The sequence below is a fragment of the Mesoplodon mirus genome (genome assembly GCF_964341445.2).
Source record: "Mesoplodon mirus genome assembly, chromosome: 4".
Taxonomy (NCBI): domain Eukaryota; kingdom Metazoa; phylum Chordata; class Mammalia; order Artiodactyla; family Ziphiidae; genus Mesoplodon; species Mesoplodon mirus.
The window spans coordinates 49,337,833-49,363,669 of NC_138979.1; the positions used below are offsets into that span (position 1 = coordinate 49,337,833).

Genomic DNA, 25,837 nt, shown 5'->3' on the forward strand with positions numbered 1-25,837 from the left:
AGGAATTTATTTTAATATTAGGCTTAGGATTTTCCTTAAGGGATTGTTTAAAATAATGAACAATCTGAAAACCTAAATATCCAAACAATAGGGAATTGGTTAATTTTTTAAATGTATAATACATCCATAGAATGAAATATTTACAGTCATTAAAATGATGCAGATACAATATCAATGTATTGTTAAATAAGAAAGGTGCACAGAAAAAAGTCTTAAAGACTATATCCCAAAATGTTAACAAGGCAAACTGGGCTGTTCTCATGTTTCCACTGGCTGGTTTAGGATTTGGCTACTTCTCCATCTGCTTTCCAGTCTCCAAAATGTTGTTCTTGTTATCTTCTCTTCGATATTCCTTATCCTTGTTGGATATGTTGTTTTCTTTCCCCAGTCACTATGATTTTAGCAGAGATTTTAGGAAAGAGCAGAGGCTAATAAATACTTTGCTCAACCATCCATTTTTACCTAGTATCATGTTGCTTTTCATAGGAGAGAACGGATACTCTGAAGAGCTTATCAATTACAAAATATATGAATTTCTACTGAAAATAGTGCATACATGTACGTACCTAAGACACACAAACAATACAGTAATACAGAATACAAGGGTTCACTTGTATCCTAATAATGTAAAGGGTTGGATACAGAAATGATAGTGGAAAAACTGAACTGGTAATAAACAGAAAAAGTGATTCAAACGGAAGTTGTTTTCAATCAAGAACATAAAACCAGAAATGCTGAAACTGAAGCTGAGCTCTGTGGGGCAAACTAATTATCCTTTTTGTTACTTAGAGGTCAAAAGTGCTTTTCAGGAAACTACAATTTCTTGCGACTCTAGTGACTTCTCTAGAGAAAAACTGTCCCTGGCAGCTGCTTTTAAACTATATCCAACTTGCTCTCTAGTTTTGGGAGACCCTGACTCTTTAAATCTGGATAAAGAACATCACTTCTTATACCCCTGAAGATGGACTGTCCAGTTTTGTAATGGACTTACTACACTGACCCTCTTGTACTTTCGATTAGAAATACTTAGGAAATTAAAAGCCTTCCCAAGCACATGTACCCACAATTGCCCAGCTGCCAAGGACACTAATCCAATCCCATCCTTGGAGAAATAACAGTCATTAGGTCTTAAAATGTACAGACCACAGGGACCGAAATAAGAACTCGAGAGTAGTTTGCTCAATTTGGAGAAATCTTCAGTTTTCACTAGTCCGTAAATATAACAAAAATGAAGTACCTCAAAGCACAAACTGCTGAAAACAAGACTGATCAGATAAAGCTGCCATTCCCCAAAAGAAGTCCTTCCCAAAACTGTATATTGCCTGACACTATGGAGAACACTAGTCCAGAAACTGTAATAATTTATTCTATTGCTGATTTAAACAAAATTTAAATATTCAATTGTAAAGTAAAAGTAATACATTTGCAATCATCTGAATCAATATTGATGGTTTCATAAACAAACATAATTAAACATAATATACATTTTGAGGTTTCTAAATTAAAGTAACTAAAAAGTATTGCATATTTTTGCTCATTTAACAAATACTACTTATTTAAGCTGGCCTCAATATATTTAAAAAATAACTAAATAACTTGGGTTTGGGGCAGATTGTTCTGTGCAGGGCACCACTCTGGGCTTACAATTCTTTTTCTAGGTAAGACTGAAATGTCAAGTCTCTTATTTGCTATGAATTTGACAAAGCAGGAAAACGTGGCTCAAATTTTTAAAAAACACTTATCATCAAACTAGACTTTTAAAATAAATGAGGTACTTGGCATTCAAAACTTTGCAAAATATATATAAGACCAGTTCCCAAAATGACTCAGCTCTTCTGCTAAGACAGACACGTTTAAGCACTTTGAATATTGATTAGAAATAATATAAAGCAGTTGAGACTAAACGTTTTTCAAATGTTCATTGTGTGTAGAAAGAGATATCTAATCATAAAATTTTTACATGAAGTCTTAATTAGGAATAAAGATATCTGTACTTGTGTGGGAAGAGTCGTCCTCTCTGCTTAACAATCTCTTTCATTTAGTAAGGAAAAGCTGCCTTGCTGGAAGCTTCTTTTGATAGTTCTCAGAGTTCAAAGAGTATGAAACCTTCAAGACGATTTCATCAAGTCTATTTATTAATGCATTTCAAGTTTCAAAAAACCTTACATCTTTGCACAATACTTTATTTTTTGCAATTTTTAGTAAAAATTTCCAAAGTGAACAAAAAGATACTGTATAAAACACAGTGGACATTAAACTGACAGTAGTATTAGATCTCATTTGTCTTGATCCTTTTGTTTTACCACATCTTGATTTGCAGTGGAAAGAGTTCAGTGCACGCATCTCTTTTCAGAAAACATTTAACTTAGACTCAAAATAAAATAGGACAGTATGTACCTGCCAAAACCCTACCACAGGATAACATTACAAGCAAAAAATGTACATGTTCCAAAGTCTACCACACTCAAGAAGTTACTAATAACTCTTGCAGAGTAAAAGTCACCATTTTAGAAATGCAAACCCACTTCCAACCTTTGCACAGTCCAAAAACAAAGGCATTTAAATGATTTAAAAGCAATTACATATATATCTACCTACTTGTTTGTTTAGAATTATTTATAGTCTATCTGGGGTTTCATGTACAAAATTCATCTCTAAATCATGTACAAAAAGCTGTATTTTGAAAAAAGTCACCACATACTGTACAAGTTTACAAGGAAGAGATCCCATTATTTTCTCTAGCATTTTTGGCCTTGCTGGCTTGCGTCACATTATGAGAATGATTGTGTAAACCTTATACTCTTAAGAAAAAAAGAAAAAAAAAAAAGCCAAACACAAATCTTTTCAACTTTCCCTATTTGCCTCCTATGTGAAGCCAGGAAAATCATAGCTGTTTACTTCTAATTTAAGTGATGTAGCTGGAAAACAGAAGCAATAAATATGTCACAAGCTTAAAGTTTTTTTGTAATGCCCCCTTCCATTCCTGCATAGCAATAAGCCTTTTAATACATTAAATGCTTTTGCCTCCTTTCTTTAAAAAGCCAATTATTTACACGTACTGTTTAAAAAATAAATTTGGAATGGGACATTGTGCTGTTTCACCTTCATTGCAGTTAAAATATTTTAGGGAAAAAAAATGTCAGAAGGCCTAGCTACAATTTTAACTACTGGTTGAGCTAATCACTCTTCTTTAGTGGTTACCAATGATCAGTGATGATATGCTGAAAACGCTGTTCAAATATTTTGATAAAATAGAGACACAGCTTTTCTTTTCCGTATCAGACAAAACCAAAACGTAATTAGCATACAAATAAGAGGCTGCAAATAAAAAGAATCATTTCACTGACATAATTGCTACCAAACATGAATAAAATTTCACCTATCAATTCAAAAATGGAATTGAATTAGAAAGTTTAAAATAAGTAAGCGGAAATCAGACACTTACATAAAGAACTAAGCCTGAAGTAGTAGTATGCTGCATATGTCCAGTTTGCACTTAACTGTGTTCTTCAGCATCGTCACTCTTGTGCTCTTAGCAGCCATTTGATAAAACAAAATGAATATCAGAACCAACTCCATCATAAGGAAAAGGTAAACTGATTCTCGTTTCAAAACTGCCCGTGTAAAGCATTACAGAATCCTGGACCACTGAATACCACCATTCTCTGTTATCCTGAGTATGTCAATTAAACAGTAATTTTTCATTAAGAGCGGAAAAGTTTTATAATACAAAGAAACATCCATATTGCAATTTCTGTTTACAATTGCACACAGAAGTACAGTGTACGTAAGAAATACATGTCTGCATATAACAAGGTATGTACATTGGCAAGTGATGTCTCCAATGTTGAGGTGGTCGAGCCTCCTAGCCTTGATTGGCAGTTGAAAAAAATATATATATTTCAATTTGTGATAAAAGTTTATCGAGAGCCAAGTTTGCCTGCAAGTGAAGAAAATGCAGCAACGAAGAACAGGGAACACGGGGCACATAATAATATTCTAAGACTTTGTGCCATTAGGTTAAAAATATCTGTCCATAAGAAAATTGGGTTCCTTTTTCACATCCCACCCCCAAATTGGAATTTTCAGGCTTTAAAATTTAAGTAATTCCACCTGATCTGAGGACATGATCTCTTGCCATTTTTTTCTTCAACTGTTGTTTGTGAGGGTTTAGTTTGGGGATGATGATTTAATAGGTTTCTCTTTGGAGTGAAGTTTTCCCATTGTAGGCACTAGGAAGAACCAAGGCAAAAGCTGAGTTAACGTCTCATGTGTCCCATCTGATAACTCTCCCGGGGCCTCTGACGCTGGGGTTGCTGAATGGGCTGGGGAGGTCTCCTCCTCTTTAAAGTGCCTGTGAGTCACAAACAAAAGCAAGAGAGATTTACCATGAGCTTTTTAATCTTTAAAAACAAAGCTGCCATTTCAGTAAAAAAAAAGGAGAAAAGAAAAAGAAAAAAGGTTCTAGATCAGCATTGTCCAAAACAAATATAATATAAGCCGTATATGTAAGCTTCTATTTTCTGGTAACCACAATGAAAAAAGTTAAAGAGAAACAGGTAAAATAATTTTAATAATATTTTTATTTCATTTAACCCAATATAGTCAAAATATTATCATTTCAAGATGTAATCAATATAAAGAATCATTAATGAAATATTTCATTTTTTAAATACTAAGTCTTCAGAGTCTGTATGTATTTTATATGTACAATACATCTCAGTTGAGACTAGCCACATTTCAAGTGCTTAACAGCTACAACTATTAGATTAATATGGGGTCTGAGGATAGACTCCATGAGGAAGAAATTGCTGGGTGTCTTCGAGCAAATGACTTAGCCTCTCTGAAACTCAGATGACTAACTAGTCTGTAAAATAGGGATAATAACTAACTCAGATAGTCTGCTGTGAGGATTATATGATAATTCACGTAAAAGTGCTCAACATTTTTTGTGAGGGTTCAATAAACAACAGTTAAGAGCTGGAAAATTCTTAAAATGAAATTAAGTAAAAGAATTGCATCATTAAATAAGGCCATAATTGGTAATGTATCTAAAAAGTGTCACTTAGCCCTTGGAAATCCCTAAGAAACTGACATCAGTTCCAGAGTGCTAACGTACTAATTTACAAAAAGCAATGACATCAAAATCAAATTTCCTCTGATTCCCACCAAGATACTGTCCCAGCATGACCACTGACCTCTCTTGCCTTAAGATAGGTAAATACAGGGGAACAACCGAGGGAAAATGGAGAAAATTATAAGAAACCCCTAGTTTTAAACAACTTTGTGTAGGGCAGTGGATTTGGCCTGAGGCAAGAGGCTTCAATGAGAAGTGAGTGGGGGGCAGGAGAGGGAACTACCGCCATTTACCTCGGGCCTTGGGACAGTGTTGTCCCACACCTACTTCGCAGGTGTCCTGAGGGGAGCGTGGAAGCGACACCTACCTTGGGGAGGGGTAAACAGGTGAGGCCTAAACAACCCAGAGCAGTCGCTTCCTTACCCTCCTTCTCCAAATCCCCGGGGCTCGACCCTCCTTCTCCAAATCCCTGGGGCTCGTCTAAAGAGGGTATCTCCTCCCAGCCCTGTCTCCCTGAGAGGTAAAGGGTGGTGGAGACAAAACCTTAGGAGTTGTTTTCAGAGATGGAGAATAACTATGGTTGTTTGGTGACTGAAGCCTCTACACTAAGACTCTCCCACAGACTGGAACTTGTATTTCCCCATAAGCATCATCCCTAGGGAAAATGTCTTTACGTGCCAGGAAATATTTCAAGACCACGAACGTTAAAAACCATAACTGAAGCATAGCTATTAGAATAGAAAGAACAATCATTTAAAAGTAGTCTATCACAATAAAACCAAAAAAGGAAGATTTTTGGATTTTTTTTAAAAGGATATATTAGCATTAAATCGGCAGCCATAAGCTAGACTGGCTTGATAAAAAAAATAACAACAAAAAACACACACTTAAAAATCAACTACATAATTCATCCAGTAATCCCATTCTCAAGGAGAAAGTATTATATATTAGTTACTGAAGACCCATTTATAATTCAGTTCTACTTGCTAAATGGTTCTGAGTAATAAAAATATTGCTCAAATTGTCTTACCTGGAAGAGGTTTAGGAGGAGGCAACTTTGGATTACTACTTGGAGTATGAACACTGCATATCTTAATAAAACCGGCCATCAACATGATCAGGGCAATTCCCATAAGTAATACTGCCCACCAATAAGCCTAGAAATAAACAGATTTTTCCACTGAAAAAACTATAAAATATACAATAGGATATATTATATTTTAATTTTCAAAGAACACCTGTTCATTGGGAGTTGTAGATATCATATAAAAGCACATATATATTAATCTCTTTAAATAAAAAAAAAGTACAAAAGAGAAAACAAAAATCACCCATAATTTCACTTCCTAGAGGAAACCACTCAATCTTATTTTCATTTCAGTCTCTTTTCTATATAACTATGGTTGTCATACTCACAGAAAAACACACGTGCAAAACTGGGATCATCCTGCATATAGTTTATATTGCATTTTCCCATGTTACTAAATATTTTCTGATTTAAATACTTCCTTCCTTTCTTTTGCCTGTTACTCTTACAGACTTTGCTTTTTATACTATCCAGCGACTTAGAAGGTATATAACTTGCTTTAAATTCTACTAGATAGTTTTAAAATATTCTTTAACCTATATTTTTTTCTAATCATCAAAGCTAAGACTGAAATTCTATCTTTTTTGAGACCCCTCTTTCCTGTTTCTCTATTTCATTTGAAACTTGAGTCCGATTACTGTTATTAAATTATTCCTATATAATGTATCTTAGTTTTCATTATATATATATATATATAATATCTATTACATATATATTTACTTATTTAAAGGTTAAGTGTCTAATATAAAAAGTGGAAGGATACACACATTCTAGAAGCAGGTGAAGATTACCTCTAAGAAGGTACTAAAAAATTTCATTTCCAACTTAAATCATATTAAATTAATTAGCCAAACAAAAAACCTTCAAAAACTACTGACATAATCTTATTTATAGAAAAATTACTGTTGCCATTCTTAATAAATTTAAGTCTATTTTGCAATTCAAAATATTCAATTTTTGTCTTAAGATAGCATGTACTAATAAACATCATACAAAATAGTAACAACTAGAAAACTATGAACCTTATATTGGCTTACACAGATTGTTATAATACATATATAGTTATTGCTAATTATTGCCAATAAAACTCCCATTTAAGAAGCGCTTCTCAGATCTGGGACCTTAAAACAAGCAGGCTACTACTTCTATACTGTTTTCTTTATCCAGCAGTGACAATATAATTAAAGAAACAGAAGCTGAAATAAAAATGAATGTTGTGGTAAAATACCCCAAGCCACTTTCCCTGTGTGTGCATAAAGCCTTTCATATATATACATATAAACATATCAATTTAATTTTGAAAGAATCCCAAACTTATAGAAAAGTCCCAAGTACAGTACAAAGAAGTTTGTAAAATCTGGAACCATCTGAGAGTAAACTGCTACCATGATGTCCTGTTACACTTGAACAATTCAGCATATAGTTCCTGCAACTTAAGGGGGTTTTCCTAGATAATCACAACAAAATCAGGAAATTGGCATTGTTACATCACTACCATTTAATCCTCAGACTTCCTCATTCAAGTTTTGCCACATGTCCCAATGCCATCGGATTCAGAACTGTGCTGCATTTACCAGCTGTGTTTCTTTAGTCTCCTGCAATCTGGAAACAATCCACAGTCTTTCCTTAGCTTATATAACTTGACACTTTTGAAGATTACAGGTCAGTTATTTTGCATTGGAATGTCCCTCAATTGGGGTTTCTCAGATGTTTCTTTATTATTAGATTCAGGTCATACATCTTTAGTAAGAATATCTCAGAAGTGATGCTGTATTCTTCTCATTGCATCCAACCAGGTGACACATGACTTTGATCTCATTACTAAGGACCTGATCAAGGTGTTAACTGCCAAACTTTACCAAAAAGATACTCTTCTCTTTTGTAGTCAATGAGTATTTTGTACGGACATAATTTAGAACTATATAAATATTCTATTCTTCACAAAACTTTCAATTTATCCATTTATTTATTCCCTCATGATTTCCTATTTTCCTTAATGGGTTATAATCCATTACTATCATTATTGTGTCTTTTGGGCATGTCCTCACCATTCTTTGAGCACTTCAGCTGGCACAAAGAGTTCCAGGTTCATCTTGTTCTTTCCCTGCCCCAGCACTGGAATCAGTCATTTCTCCAAGGAGCCCTAGTTCCTTTTAAAACTGCCCCCGCTAAGCAGACACCCTCCTCACAATACTTGTACCCTGACATCCCAAGCCAGTCACCCCTCTACAGGGTACAAAGGGCACCCTGCCCTGTGCCAGTACAGCTCCCCTCACCAGGCATGGATGCCTTGCTTGGCCTCACCTAATTGCCTTTAGGAATGAAGCGTTCAAGAAAGGAGAGAGCAAGGGGTCGTGCAAGTCAGCCTTACTGCCGAAAGACTTATCTTTAAAGAGAAGCTACAAATCTGAATTTTGACAAGAAATCTTTTTTTAAATGCTAACAACTCATTCAAAATTTCTAAAAACAACAGGTAGACCATACAAGACACATTTGCCGGGCTGAATCTGGCTTGGAAACCACAGCTTACAATCTACTTTTCAGAAGCCATTTCTTGCATCCTACTGAGATTGCCAGATAGTTTTCTAAAACTTTCTTTTGGTTTCTGTAGAAAATAATTTTCAGAGCACTGCTCCTCCCTGTAAGTCTTTAGGTTATTACTCCCTTTCCCTTGTTAAATAAATTTCCCACAGGCTCCTGTTTTATTCATCCTCAAATAACAGACCCGCTATTTATAAAAAAAAAAGGGCAGGGTTTAAGTCCTGTCCTCAGTCTGTCAACTCAAGTGCTGGCTGATTCCTCTTTTCATTTCTGCCTACTGTCACATGCAGAACTATATGCACAGCTTTTGTCGTGTTCCAAGCATCCAGAGGCCTTTTAAATGCGGCATTCAATGAAGTTAAGACCTTCTCCTACCTTTCCTGTCTGCAACTCTGACGCTCTGACCCAGTAAAATCACTAAGAACCAAAATCACCAGCTTGTACTGCTACAAGTACTCTTCCTGCTCTATACCAGTGGTTCTCAACCTCGGCTACACATTAGAATCGCCTGGAAACTCAGATACCTGGACGAAATCCCAGACTCCAGTAGGGTGCGGGTGGCATTCTGACATCAGCAGTTTTGTTAAAGCTGCCACATGATTCCACTATGCAGCCAAGACTGAGAACTACTGGTCTCTACCAAGGGTCAGCAAACTTTTTCTATAAAGAGCCAAACAACTAACATTTTAGGCTTTGTGGGCCATATGGTCCTGGTCAAAACAATTCATTTCTGCCACTGTAGTATAAAAGCAGCCATAGATAAGACACAACACAGGTGAATGTGGTTGTGTTCCAGTAAAACATTACTTACAATTCAGTGTTCTGGTGGAGGGCCCAGGGAACTGCATTTTAAACAAGCATGCCTGTGACTAGGATGCAGATGAGTGCTTCTTACTCAGTGTTAGTCATGCTGGCATTGTGGTACAGGACCATTTTGAGCAATGCAGGAAGTTTAGCATACATGGCCCTCATCCATCAAATGCCAGTAGAGTCCCTCAGTTACTCTGACAACTACTGGTAATTTCCAAATACCCTCTGGAAAGGCAGTATAACCTCTAACGTGATCCATTTTATAAGCACAAAGGGTCAAGGGTCTTCCTACTACCTTCAGGCTGGTGGGCTAGTTCTGTTATGGGAGATGCCCTTCCATTCCTGACGTTCATTATATTCTCTAACACATTTCCTTCCTTCTAGTCTTCCCTGCTGAAAACCATCTTCCACATGGTCATTAGTGTTACAACTACTTAAAACACAGAACTATGTCATTCCTCTATGTAAAACCCTTCTTCAAAAGCTTCCCACCAAAGGTCTCCAAGATAAATCATTAAGTGGGAGAGAGAAAAAAAACAAAACCAGAGCACACAATGAATTGTGGCCCAGTAAATATATGATTCCACTTGTCTTTTAAAAATATATTTTCTTGTAAAAATAGTTTCTGAAAAATATATAAGAAACTCGTCTTGAGAGGACTGGGCTCCAGGGAAAAAAGGCGGCTTATTTTGCAACATATTACTTTGTCAATTAAAAAAAAAAAAAAGGATAATCACACTTTTCAAAAGAATAAATGTGAAAAAAATTTTTATTTAAAATATTTCTTATGTCTGTGACTATTTCAGCTGCTCTCTCTTCATAAAACATCCACCTGTCCCTCTACTTCTACTAGTCCTTAAGGACTTAGCTTTGGTATCACATCCTTAAAGAAGCCTTCTCCAAATAGGTTCTCCTATTTCCTGTGAAAACATGATGCAGAACTGAAAATATGTTTCTATGTGCTTATCCTCTCTATCCCAAACTAGGCTGCAAGCTTTTTGAATTTATATTCTATAAACTCAGTATCTACTCCACCAAAAAGTACCTGTTGGACTAGTTATTACACGTGAGTCATTACTCCAAATACTGACTTATCGAAACATGTCTCATTTATAATATTTATTTATTTATTATATCTAGATGGCACATTTATTATATCTAGATTGCACGCACGCACAAATAATGCAAAAGTCTCTTACAACAGAGGACATAAAAAATTATGGTTTGACACCTCTTCTAATACCAGTTTTTCAGTACCTGTACAGTATTAAATAGAGATGCAAGTAGTATGGCAGAAACAAGAGCAGACTGGAGGGAGGAGGCCTGAATTTAACAGTGGTTATAACTTTGTAGAAAACAAAGGTCAAAAGGACTGAGTCCCAGCTGAGATCAGCAGACATTTACGAAAATGGGGCACCCAGGTCCTTGAGAATTTCCAGTCCCTTCTAGCAGTGTTCCTGGTCTTCCTCTAAAATCTTCCAGGTAACTATATACCTCAAAAGCCCAAAGCTGAGATGTTTTTGTGACAATGATAGTAGCTCTCAGAAACAGAATATCGCAGTGGATAGAAGATAGCAAGGAAAAAACCAAACAAAACAATAGTGCATTTGAGTGTTAGTAAATATGGTCACCTTTGGTAGAGAAGATTTTTTTAAATGCCCCCTTCAAGAGAGAATTATCAGAGTGGTAAATGCTAAATCACATGTTTTCTCATATACTATAAAATCTGGAAAAAGAATACCAACCAGGCTAATAAGTGCAATATATGTGTTTCATCTCAGAAAAGAGATCACAGTTTGTCCACCTGTTAAGAGTCTGAAATAAAAGAGAGCTGTCATTCATTCAACAGGCATTTAATGAATGTCAATTACGAGTCAAGCTCTTGTCTTTCATAGATATAAGGGTGTTAAGTGAAACTTAAGAGACAAAGAGAAGACATCCAAAAGTTTAAAAAACAGCTTAGAAGTTAACAAGTACTAAATCAAGTCTGAGAAAATAATTCTACATAAGAAACAGATAGATGATGTTCAATACATCCACTTATATGGCCAAAAGAACACAAAGTAGAAAACTTAAGTAAAAATGACAAAAATGAAAGGTCAAAATTTGCCAGTCTAACTTATTATGTTCTAATTACAATAGTTTTTTATTTAATAATCTAAATAAACAAAAAGGACCTATAGGCTAACAAAACAATAAAACAGGTTTCACCCAAAAAACTGTGAGGGGGAAGGGGCAAGACAAGCCATCAAGTCTCTTCAGACATAAGATAATCTTAGCTGATTTTAAAGATCTCTAGAAAAAGTTAATCATATAATCCTTTTGGTGAATTTCCAGTGTTAACAACTCTCAGTCACAGCAAACACGCTCTAGACTTCCGGGTAGTCACAAGACCATGTGAGACCCACAGTCCCTTGTCAGGATACTGATTATGCCATCCTGCAGGGGCAGAAAGCGTCCCTTCATCCTTCAGAAGATACCATTGTCTGGACTCTGACTAAATGTTCTTTTATCCTTCAACACTCCACGCACCACCCCTCTCGAAAGCAACTGGCTACTAATCTTCTTGTTACTTTATACTCAGCCTGGGCAAGCAGGTTAAAATACCACTGAGAGATACCTAAAAACATTACAACTTCAAAGTTAGGATAATATGTATGATTTTTTCTTTTCCATATAAACTATGACATAGTAATCTGCTTCATTCATCTAGCAAACACATACTGACTCCTTACCATATGCTAAGCCCCGTGACAATACTGCATCTTTGTTGTTAAAGTTTCGGCAGTGATATCTATGAAGCCTATTCTACTAGGCAACAAAGGACTCTGGAGGTCCACAACCACCTTCCATTTTCAACATAGCAGGAAGACAAAGTAGAAATTTTCCATTAAAAGTCTTTTAAAAAGGAGTCATTACACTGCAGAGACTGTAAAAATGAACCCCAAACTTTAGCACACACCATCACATACCGACTCAGGGGTCCACGTGGGACCTGATCATTTGCATTTTTATCAAGTTCCCAGGTGCTGCTGATGCTGCTGGTCTGGGGACTACACTTTGAGATCCACTGGTCTAGATTAGGGCTTGGCAGACACTTCCTATCAAAGGCCAGACAAATATTTTAGGCTTTATGGGGCCAAGCAGTCTCTGCTGCAACTATTCAAAGTGCAAAAGCAGCCATAAGCAGTATATAACTGAATGGGCATGGCCATGTTCTGAGAAATCACTACTTAGGGACACTGAAATTTGAATTTCATATAATTTTCAGAAGAATATATATTTTTTAAATTAATTATGGCCATTAGGTCCATTATGGATAATATTCTTTTTTTAAAAAAAATAAATTTATTTCTTTATTTCTGGCTGCGTTGGGTCTTCGTTGCTATGCGCAGACTTTCTCTAGTTGCGGCGAGCGGGGGCTACACTTTGTTGCAGTGCGTGGACTTCTCACTGCGGTGGCTTCTCTCGTTGCGGAGCACCGGCTCTAGGCGCGCGGGCTTCAGTAGTTGTGGTGCTCTGGCTTAGTTGCTCCGCCGCATGTGGGATCTTCCAGGACCAGGGCTCGAACCCGTGTCCCCTGAATTGGCAGGAGGATTCTTAACCACTGCACCACCAGGGAAGTCCCCAGAAGAATATTATTTTGAATTTTTTCAACTACTTATACACGTGAAACCATTCTTAGCTGTGAGCCATACAAAAATAGGCAGTGGGCTAAATTTGGCTCATGAGCCATAGTTTGCCAACCACTGTTCTACATGAATGGTTGGTTCTCAATCCCAGTTGCTCATCAGAATTGAGAGTTGGGAGCTTTGAAATGACCCAGACACTTATACTCCAGCCCCAGAGATTCTGACTTAATTGGTCTAAGCCCTTAGGTGATTCTCATGTACAATATGAATAAAGGTCAGGTAAGTTTGGAAAATGAAGTTAAAAAGATTTTTTTATCGTGGGGCTTCTCACAATATTATCACAAATCTCTAAGAGGGGACTATAGTATGCAATATTTTCCAGATTCATCTGACCACAAAACCTATGGATCTAGTGTTCTGTGAAGCACTTGGAAACACTGCTCTAAATCTTTCATAAAGAACACCAGATACTTACCTAGGTTCGTAAAATTACAGCAAAATAAGAGAGAAGAAATTAATTCAAAAATGAGAAACATAGTTGACTCTTGTCAAAATAATAATAAAAAGATGAACTCCTAATAAATCTGAACAAATTAAAAAGAAAAAAGCCACAAACTAACAGGCGATTATTTTAAAGTGTGGGGTAAATACAGTGATAGATTTGAAAAAAATCCAGGTCAAAGATGGTTTCCTATGTCAAACCTAACACAAAAGGTGCAGAAAATGTGAACACATCAGTAACTATGGAAGAAAATGAAAAAGAATTACCAATGTACCCATTTAATGAAAAGGAGACAGTGGTACAGGGTCTTAACAGATTTACTGGTGAATGCTCCCCAACTTTTCAAGAACTAGGTGACCCCTTGATAAATCCAAAGGATGTTTATCATTATCTCCTGGCGAGACACACAGTAGGCACTCAGCCTACATTCAAGCATTACTGTCAAGAACAACTTTTCCCCAGAAAAGAAAGTAAAAGTCTTTATTACATCATTTCCACGGTTCCTATAGCAGTCAGTAACTCATGCCCTGAACTATTAAACTGTTAAGGTTCTTCCCACTCTACCCTCATGAGGAAAAAAGATGCCATAGTATACTGTGGAAAGGAGACAAAAAAGCCACCAGGTACCAATGGAAAGGAAAGTCAGTGAAACTAACCCATCATCCCTTTCACAGCTTCTTACCAGAGCAAACTAATAACCTACATTACTAACTAGAAGGACACTTTCCTTATACATGATGAAAGACCAGTGTAACAAAATGAACTCTGCTATGCAAGTGAACTCTGCAAGTAACACAAATGAGACAAATAACTTGTAAGGAAGTGGCTGTTGTTTATCTTACTGTTTGATCTGATTAATGCCCACAAATGCAGCAACAGCCTAATGGTACTCTTCAGGCATTATGGACCATGCTATTTGAAAGGGTGGCATGTGAATGTCAACACTGATTTAAAATAACAGCGTTCTATACCCATTTACGGCAAATCTGCATAAACCTAAAAGTGCCTGATTAATCAGTTCCAGAGCACAAGACTTCACATTGCTAAAATTCATTGTAAGAAGCATTTCACAAAATCCTCAAATCTAAAATATGAAAAAAGGTTTTAAAAACACTTTAACTAAAAAGATCATTTCTATTAAATATTTTAAAATAGGAATAAATGAGTTTTTGAAATTCTAAATAAAATGAATCAAAATTAAATATAATGGAGAAAAGTGGAAAAATATTATTTTTAGATGATATGATTTACTATCTAGAAAACCTAAAACATCTGGCACAACAACATAAACTCAGCAGAACATAACTCTGAGATTCCAATTATCAGATTTTTTTCTTTGAAAACACTGTTTCCCATAGTAGACAAGTATACTAGATCTCAACTTTTTCTTATTAGAGATAATCAGAAAAAAAGAAAATAAGAACTGGATTTGAGTTGAAAACAGGGAAGTAAGGGAGCCAAGAAATGTAAGCTACCTGAAGTCACAGAATTGTCAATCAGAAGGATGATCTGAATCCTCGTGTAATTCCAAGCCTGTACCCTTTTCACTTTACCATAGTGCCAGAAGGCACCTTCAGTTTTAACAGGTACTCTCTGAATACATAAATTATACACCCAGCACAGGAGTACAAAAATGAGTAACATACAACATTTTAAGGAGACCCAATTATTTGGTTTAAAACCTAGGTCTCCTAAATCCAACTTCAACAATCCTACCACTATATAGTCATTACGTATCTAAAAATCACATATTCTAACATGCAAAGTATTATTTTTATTACAATAGTACCAAAAAGGGCTCACAACCCAGACAGGATTATTTTTGTGTGTGCTTTTAAGGCATCCTCAATCCTTAACACACAGTAAAAAAATGTAAAAAATAATTTGGGAAGGGGAGAGGAGCTGAGTTTTAAGTCAATTTCCAAAGCAAACTCATTCAGTTTAGGCACAACACACTCTCAAATACATCACTTGCAAGTTTCCTACTGTTATTTTAATGCAAACACTTAGAAACATAAATATTTAAGTGACTTAAGATAGTCATTCTCAGCAATCTTTTTCAAAAATTCAACATTTGTACAACTGGGGAAAATGTGGGCTTAAGAATAATATAGTTCAGTAGATATATACTGAATGAACATCCATAATCATAAAAAAATCTGCAAAAGGCTCTGTATCTGATCTTACCCTACTCAACCTTTCCTATCACGGACAAGATGAAGACGCAGAAACTACACTGAAACATCAGAAAAAAACCTTTAGAAAAATCTTTCATCTCTCCTGTTCAGCAAAGTAGAACCCAGAGCTGGCTATATTGAGACAAGGGAGAAGTATAAAAAGCAAGCAGGGCTTTCCAAAACAACTTCAAGAAAAAGTTCCATGACAATACTCTCATCATATGGACCAAAGGATGAAGTAACCCATCCAGGACATGAACCAGGGAGCAGAGTAAAACAGCATGACTCCCATCACCTACCAACTAAATCTATGAATGATACACATGTGGAGATTCTGACCACTTTAGAAGAAAGTAATACTCAGGGCTACCTGAACTTTAAAAATCACTCTTCAGATAAAATACAGTTGACCCTTGAATGTGGCGGGTTAATCATAGTTAGCCAACCACCTCCAAAGTCCTCTATATCCATGGTTCCTCCACACTTGCAGGTTCAACCAACTCCACACTGTGTACTACTGTAGTATTTACTATTGAAAAATATCTGCTTATACGTAGACCCATGCAGTTCAAACCCATGTTGTTCAAGGGTCAACTATAACTGCAGTATAAACAGAAAAGAAGTGATTTTCTCATAACAGGGGTCAGACCTCTAACCAAGTAAAATTATGATCAAATCATTTTAAGATAAGGTTTCTTTATAAATAAAAACTATACTTACCACAATCCATTCAGCTATGTTTTCATAGAGCTCTGGACTGAAAATTGCTTTTTTAAGCCTAGCTAGAGGACCATCAGCATCTACTAATCTGCACCGCATGAAAACATCACAGTAGCCTCTAAAATCATTGCATGGGGATCCAGGTTGCAGGGTGATGGTTCGACCAAGGAAGTACTTGTTCCACTGCACAGACCCTGTACTGGCACAAGTTGATGGATCCACTGCAAAAGAAGTGTCAAATATAAGTTGAAGATCAGATTTCCTATCGGGCTAGCTCGGGAGAGAGGGAGGAAAGGAAGAAACTGCCTAAAATCATCACCATGACATGTTATATAGACTTTCATTAGTTAGACTAGATAACACCACTGGTAATTCACCTTAAATATTACAGCATAAACAAACAACCAGCAACTCCTGACTTAGTGCCTACAATGGCTTTAAACCCTTTTAACAGTATTTATATTAATTATTGTAAAAACGCTGGCAGGTTTTTTTCTAGTTTATCATTTTAAAAACACTGTAGGGACCATAATACTAGAAACACAATTCTATACTACATTTAAAAATTTCTCAAGAGGATCAGGCCAGCTGGAAATTATCTGTCCCAACTGTATATCAAAGTTTAACACAAAATTTAGGAGAAAATAGGTTTTTGAAACAGACTTTATACTCTTGCATTTTAAAAGCCTTACTCTTCTTCATACAGCAGACATGGCATAATTCCTTATCATCTTTGCCATCAGAACTGGCACAGGTGCACTCCTCCAAGCCATATTTCTCACAGATAGAACCTGCACATTGCTGAAAGAAAAATAAAAGACCAATTATTTAATCCCTATACAGTCAAACCTCTTGTTGACAGTAGGAGACAGAGACACCTCCAATGCTAAAATAATTAAGTAGAAATACAAGTCGGGGGTGGGGGGGAAGCATAGATTAGTATCAGAAATGGATGGTATAAACACATCTTAAAAAGAGTAAGTGCAGGGGCTTCCCTGGTGGCACAGTGGTTGAGAGTCCGCCTGCCGATGCAGGGGACACGGGTTTGTGCCCAGGTCCAGGAAGATCCCACATGCCGTGGAGCGGCTGGGCCCGTGAGCCATGGCCGCTGAGCCTGCGCGTCCGGAGCCTGTGCTCCGCAACGGGAGAGGCCACAACAGTGAGAGGCCCGCGTACCGCAAAAAAAAAAAAAAGAGTAAGTGCAAATAAGACAGTAAATCTTTAAAGAAATGGTAACTTAAAAATCTAGACTAAACAAAAACAGAGAAGGAGATTAGATAAGCATCGACTTTATGTTGGTTATTATGGCTCCTTTATAAGAAGAGAAAAATGAAATTTTCCTCATGTAGAGGAAAGTGATTATTTAGCCAAGAAAGCTTTAAAGGCTTCACATTCAGAGGAAATAACTGAGAGTTCTTTTATTTAGAGTATTAAAATGTTAATTTATAAAACTTAAAAGCAATACAAAGTTACATGCCTAGTTACGTAACTATTTTTCTCTAGAGAGTATCAAATACATGCAGTAGAAAGATGAAAGACAAGTCAATAACTAATCAAATGCCACCAGGCACTTATGCCACATAATGCAGTCACAGCTTTGTGAGGAAATAGATAGGGATGTTGAAACTGGGACTGAGATTAATTACTTTATGCGGCTTTAAGTGGCAACAAACAATTATTCTGAAAAAAGTTTCATAAAACTAAATAAACAACATACAAATCAAATGCTTACCCCATTAATGCACACTTGTGTATGCCTATTACAGTCTGTAAAGTTTGGTTTAGGATCAGATGCTGGGCAGAGAGCTGTGATGCCATTACATATTCCTTCTTTTGCACAGTCTGAATCATCCCGACACTTCTCGATTTTTGACTTGAATGCACACTGTGCTGTGCAACAGGGACCTTGACTTGGACTAGAAGAAACATTGAGGTGAGTAAAGAAAATCACTTGGATATTTCCTATACACATAGATACAGTCCTAATTTTTAAATCATAAATGCTAAGTATGTTACTGTTAAATAAGTCTTATTGGAATAAGAGGCTATTAAATTTCAACATTCTAATAAGTGCAGAAAAGTGATTAAGAATCTTGTTTTTATAATGAAGGCATACTGTATTCAGCTTTCTTATTCTATTCTATTTGCCTTTAGTAAAAGGTTATAATGGAAAATGGATTAAATATTAGGCAAGTCATCATTGTTTTTCATAGATACACATTAGTCAATTTATCAACTTTTCTCACATTTACACACTAAAATCAAACTAGGATACACAGAACATCCATTTTAAAAGTACTGCACAAACAGTATTCTACTGCTTATATCTATCACTATCAAAATAATTTGGCAAGTGAAATAAAATTATATGACAACTAAGTTACAGGAGTGTATGGAATCCATACTATCTAAATATTTAAAGTTAAGATTCTAAAACTACTGACAAAAGTCACATTTTTAAAGTGGCATTAAATAATATGTATTTTATTGAGTGTCCTTTGCATGTCCTTTTTTAACACCCACCACACAAACTGCAATTACAAGTAGTTCAATCTGCCAACAACAGTGCCCTAAATACTCCTACTCCAGAAAAATAAACCAACAACAAATAACAAAGTTCCAAAACCACATACATCTCCTAATCTCAGTTTGAAATCTGACATAACTGCCTTCAGGTGACTTTCCAGGAACATTAACACTACTGGAATTAGCAAGGTACCTGCATTGCTTTCCAGGTTTCAGCTTGCATTTTTTCCCTTCCGGTTGGTTTGCATCATAGCAGCACTCATCTTTACACTGGTCACTATAGCCGCAATCACATTCTTCACCTTGCTCTACCATTCCATTTCCACAAATAGGTTGGCCAGATTCTGAAGAAAATAAATAAGACAAAGTAAGCACTATATGCAACATTAATTTTATTTAAAATTTACAAACTCTTTAAAGCTGCAGAACAAAAGGAGAAAGGAAAATTTTGAAGAATAAGAAAAGTAGAACAAACTAGGAACCTGGAAATTAGGAGATCTAATTATAACAGTGGTTTGGTCACTAACTAGCAATGTGGGCTTAGGCAAGTCACTTCCCTTTTTTGGGGCCTCAGTTTCTTAAGCTGTACAGTGAGGGAATTTGACTGATGCTCCCTTCTAAGGTCCCTCTCAGAAGTGGTAGCATTCTATTTAGGCCATGCCACACTGAGCTTTACTGAACAATGACTGTACTATTTATATTTTTAGCACATAAGTACAAAGTAAGTCAGTGTTTCATCAAGCAGAAAAAAATTAAACCTTTTCTGTTAGAAAATTTCAAACATACACAGAAGTAGTAAAAGAATAAGTACAGTGAATTCCCATGTACCAATCACTTAGCTTTAACAACTTCAACAATATGCTGTAAACAACTCCATCTAACATATTCATCTGCTCTTAACAAATACCCCAAGATGAATCTAACAGATAAGGAGTTCTTTCTTTTTAAAATCTAAACATAATACCATTATCACATCTAAAAAACAGTATGCTTAATAGCATCTAATAGCCAATCCATGTTCAATTTTCTTCAATTACCTCTTTACATTAGTTTATTTGAACCAAGTTTCACACAAGCTTCCCCCAACCCCTCTCCCCACGGTTGCTTTTGGTTGACATGTATCTTAAGTTCTTTTAATACGTAACAGATTCCCTCCCCTCTTTTTATTTTTACACTATTAATTGTTAAAGAAATTGGGTCATTTTATTTTATGGAATTTCCCACATTCTATTTGGCTGACTGTATCCTAGTCAATTAGTAAATTTTTTGTAATGTACATTTGTTTTGCTTGTCAGCTAGACCAAGCTCCTTAAGGGAAGAACCATGTATTATTTACACTTTTTGTATTTCCAGAGTCTAACAATATTGGGTCAAATCTTAGTTCATTAAGGTTAGACTGGTCTAAGCATAGTGAATAATTTCAGAAGATATTTAGGCTCTTTTTTAAAGTTCTTTGATTTTGCCAGTGAAGTTTAAAATTGAAACAAGAATGTTACTCTTAGTAAGAACATAAAACCACTGAATTTCAGTATCTGCAGGGAAATGAAAAGAATCAAATGTCTTCATTTTAGAGAAAAGAAAACTAACTTTCACAGAGTTTGTGACTTGCTGGAAACCATATGCCCCAGTATGGACAAAACACAGATTAAACCCAGGTCTTCTAGATCTAAAATCTGGTGCTCTTTTCTTTCTGCTATACCAAATCAAGGTGGAAAACAGTTGTAGCACCGCCTTCAAACTGAGAACTGAGTGAGTGGAAGGGAACATATCTCAAGCACAGGAACCGAAAACAATGCACATCTGAATCAAAAATATTCTACTAGAAAGCCTAGCTTTATACTCAGAAACTTCATTCTTATCCTTGACCACAACAAACATTAAAGGAAATTTTAGACGTAACTGAAGCTCCATCCCACTCTTTCCTTTTTCTTTTTCTTGGCCATGTCACGAGGCTTGTGGGATCTCAGTTCCCCAACCAGGGAATGAACCCGGGACCCATGGCAATGAAAGTGCCGAGTCCTAACCACTGGACTGACAGGGAATTCCCTCTCTCTTTCATTTTATAGCATCTCTTTTGTTCTCAAAAACTAGAAGCATGCACATGCAAATATATACTAAGTAAATAATAATGATTTTTCTACAGTCTAGCTATAATCATTTTATAATTCATGTGACATGTAATTTAGGAGAAAAGGAAAAACGATAAAAGTCAGAAAACCATTCATGCAATATTTACTACACATTAGTTTTCGTCTCATACAAAAATATTACTTCAAATCAGCTATTTGCTAACAGCTTAAATACAAGGAAAAGGGGCTGTTTAAATACAAAAATTATAATACGTACATATTTCACGGTCATTTAAGAAACAAATTTCCTTCCCATAATACTAAAAAGCAATATGCTCATTTTTTTCTATCTTATGTAAATGTTATTTATTTATTTTTTTTAAATTGAAGTATAGATATTTTACAATGTGGTGTCAGTTTCAAGTGTACAACAAAGTGATTCAGTTATACATACATACATCTATGTAAATATTTCTTTTCCAGAATCTTTTCTATTATAGGTTATTACAAGATATTGAGTATAGTTCCCTGTGCTATACAGTAGGTCCTTGTTGTTTACCTATTTTATACATAGCAGTGTGTATATATTAATCTCAAACTCCTAATTTATCTCCCCCCCATGCCCTTGTCCCTACTATCCCCTTTGGTAACCATAAGTTTGTTTTATATGTCTGTAAGTCCATTTCTGTTTTGTAAATAAGTTTATTTGTATCCTTTTTTTAGATTCCACATACAAGTGATATCATATGATATTTGTCTTTCTCTGGTATTTGTCTATACTACAAAGCTACAGTAATCAAAACAGTATGGGACTGGCACAAAAATAGACATATAGGTCAATGGGACAGGATAGAAAACCCAGAAATAAACCCATGCACTTATGGTCAGTTAACCCACGACAAAGGAAACAAGAATATACAATGGAGAAAAGACAGTCTCTTCAAAAAGTAGTACTGGGAAAACTGGACAGCTACATGTAAAGGAATGAAATTAGAACATTCTCTAATTCCACATACAAAAATAAACTCAAAATGGATTAAAACCTAAATATAAGAATAGATACTACAAAACTCCTAGAGGAAAACATAGGCAAAACACTCTTTGACATAAGTTGCAGCAGTATTTTTTTGGATCTGTCTCCTAGAGTAATGGAAATAAAAACAAAAATAAACCAATGGGACCTAATTAAACTTAATAGCTTTTGCACAGCAAAGGAAACCATAAACAAAATGAAAAGATAACCTGCAGACTGGGAGAAAATATCTGCAAACAATGCTACTGACAAGGTGTTTAATTTCCAAAATATAAACAGCTCATACAGATTAATGTCAAAAAAACCCCACAAACAACCCAATCAAAAAATGGGCAGAAGACCTAAATAGACATTTCTCCAAAGAAGACATACAGATAGCCAACAGGCACATGAAAAGATGCTTAATATTGCTAATTATTAGAGAAATACAAATCAAAACTACAATGAGGTATCACCTCACACCAGTCAGAATGGCCATCATTAAGAAGTCTACAAATAATAAGTGCTGGAGAGGGTACAGAGAAAAAAGAATGCTCCTACACTCTTGGTGGGAATGTAAAGTGGTGCAGCCACTATGGAGAACACTATGGAGATTCCTTAAAAACTAAAACCATATGATCCTGCAATCCCATTCCCAGGCATATATCTGGAGAAAACTCTCATTCAAAAAGATACATGCACCCCAATGTTCACTGCAGCACTATTTACAAGAGCCAAGACATATAAGCAACCTAAATGTCCATCAGCAGATAAATGGATAAAGAAGATGGGGTGTGTACACACACACACACACACACACACACACTAACACACACAATGGAATATTACTCAGCCATAAAAAAGAATGAAATAATGCCATTTGCAGCAACATGGATAGACCTAGAGATTATCATATTAAGTGAAGTCAGACAGAGAAAGACAAATATGCTCATTTTTAAAGTCATTTTCAATCAGGAAGTTTATTGTGAAAACCCAGTTTACAGATGAAGAATCTATGTGTCACTTCTACACTAAGAAGATTCAGAAAAACTACCACTGATAACAACAACAGTAACAAAAGTGATAACATCAATGTAATTTTAATCTGACCTTTTATAAGAAAAAGTCAATCAATAAAAGTAAAAATTGATCATTTGAACATCATCAAAATTTAACTTTTGCTCTGCGAAAGACTGTGAAGAGGATGAGAAGACAAGCTACAGACAGGAAGAAAACATATGCAGACCAATATCTGACAAGTGACTAGCATCTAGACTATATAAAGAACCCTCAAAACTCAACAGAAAAAAACAAAAAAACTCAATGGCCAAGAAACATGGACATTTCACCAAAGAAGATACACATATGGCAAAAAAGCACATGAAAAGATATTCAATGTCATTAGTCATCAGAAAAATACAAAGTAAGCTACAATGAAATACCACTATATACCTATCACAATGGATAAAATAAAAATGCCAAAAGCTGACAAGGATAGAGAGAAATTAGATCACTCATACACTGCTGGTGGGAATATAAAATAGTACAGCCGTCTAGAGAACAGTTTGGCAGTTTCATATAAATAAAAACAAACAATGGCTATATTGATTCATCAGTTGGATGTGGAGGCATTTATCACAGAGAGATGAAAACTTATATTCGCATAAAAAGCCTGTTTATAGCTGCTTTATTCATAACTGCCAAAAACTGAAGATAACCCAAATATCCTTTAATAGAAACTGTAGTACACACATACCACCTGCAATAAAAAAGAACTAACAAGTGATGCAGGCAAACAATTTGGATTAATTTCCAAGGAATCATGCTGAGTGAAAAATTCCAAAAGTTACATATTGTATGACTCCATTTATATAACATTTTTGAAGTGACAAAATTTTAGAAATGGAGAATAGTTTAGTGGGGCAGGTGAAGGGACACCAGGAAGGAGGTGAGTGTGGTTATAAAAGGGCAACGCCAAGAATTACTTGTGGTGGGACTTCCCTGGTGGTACAATGGTTAAGAATCCGCCTGCCAATGCAGGAGACACGGGTTCGATCCCTGGTCTGGGAAGATCCCACATGCCGCAGAGCAACTAAGCCTGTGCGCCACAACTACTGAGCCTATGCTCTAGAGCCCGCGAACCACAACTACTGAGCCTGCGCACCACAACTACTGAAGCCCGTGCGTCCTAGAACCTGCATGCCACAACTACTGAGCCCAGGCGCCTAGAGCTCATGTTCTGCAACAAGAGAAGCCACTGAAATGAGAAGCCTGTGCATCGCAACAAAGAGTAGCTCCCACTCACCACAACTAGAGAAAAGCCCACGCACAGCAACGAAGACCCAACACAGCCAAAATAATAATAATAAAAAAAGAATTACTTGTGGTGATGGAACTATTCTTTATCATGGCTGTGGTGATGGACACATAAACCTACACATGATAAAACTGTACAGAACTAAACATACACGCAGAGAAATGAGGATAGGAAAAACTGGGGAAATCTGGATAAGATCTGTGGGCTGTATCAATGTCAATATCCTTGCTATATGTAATACTGTATTGATACTATACAGTTCTCCAAGATGTTACCACTGGGGGGAACTGGGTGAAGGGTATATGGAATCTCCATTATTTCTTACAACTGCATGTGAATCTAAATTATCTCTGTATAAATTTCAATTAAAAACAAAAGGCCATAGTGTTATGTCAATTATACCTCAAAAAAAAAAAAAATGCAGGGCTTCCCTGGTGGCACAGTGGTTAAGAATCCGCCTGCCAATGCAGGGGACATGGGTTTGAGTGCTGATCCAGGAAGATCCCACATGTCACGGAGCAACTAAGCCTGTGAGCCACACTACTGAGCCTGCGCTCTAGAGCCTGCAAGCCTCAACTACTGAGCCCGCGTGCCACAACTACTGAAGCCTGCATGCCTAGAGCCCATGCTCCACAACAAGAGAAGCCACCGCAATGAGAAGCCCACACACCACAACAAAGAGTAGCCCCCTGCTCACCGCAACTGGAAAAGCCTGCGTGCAGCAATGAAGACCCAGTGCAGCCAAAAATAAATAAATAAAATAAATAAATTTATTTTAAAAAATGCAGCTAAAAAAATGAAAGGCCATGTTTATCTGGAAACCTTCCTCAATTCTTTCTACTTTGCTGCCATATGTTTAACTCATCTATAAGAGTGTTGTTTATGTGCAATATGAGCAGGCCTCAGTGTTTGCCCTCAAGTAACTTAAAATCTTGTAAAATAGGACAAGGACCCCAAAAACGTAATACAAGGTAGAATATTTAGAACATATTAAATGCCCTACGAGAGGCGTAACAGATGAATGGATAAACAAAATGTGGTATATCCATATAATGGAATATTATTTGGCCATAAAAAGAATGGCATTCTGATACATGCTGCAACTTGTATAAATCTTGGAAATTTTATGCTAAGTGAAATAAACCAGATACAAAAGCATTATCCCGTTTATATGAGGTACCTAGAATAGGCAAGTCAGAGACACAAAATAGATTAGAGGTTACTAGGGGCTGGGAAGAGAAAGAAATAGGAGTTATTGCTTAATGGTTACTGAATTTCTATTTGGAGTGATTTTAAAAGTTTGAAAACAGAAAAGCGGTGATGGTTGCATAACACTGTAAATATACTTAATGCTATTGAATTGTACA

At 36.1% G+C, this 25,837-nt stretch overlaps 1 protein-coding gene across 1 annotated transcript in view; it reads right to left on the reverse strand.

Moving 5' to 3' along the window:
• Positions 1-2,112: 2,112 nt before the first annotated feature.
• Positions 2,113-25,837, reverse strand: part of ADAM10 (ADAM metallopeptidase domain 10) — a 110,369-nt gene continuing 86,644 nt past the window's right edge. The window contains exons 11-16 of the mRNA XM_082617721.1: positions 19,266-19,416; positions 18,279-18,462; positions 17,239-17,347; positions 16,547-16,767; positions 6,108-6,234; positions 2,113-4,354 (exon numbers count right to left, since the gene is read on the reverse strand). Of these exons, the coding sequence (XP_082473847.1) occupies positions 4,260-4,354; positions 6,108-6,234; positions 16,547-16,767; positions 17,239-17,347; positions 18,279-18,462; positions 19,266-19,416 (887 nt within the window). The 3' untranslated portion in view covers positions 2,113-4,259. The remainder of the gene's footprint in view (positions 4,355-6,107; positions 6,235-16,546; positions 16,768-17,238; positions 17,348-18,278; positions 18,463-19,265; positions 19,417-25,837) is intronic.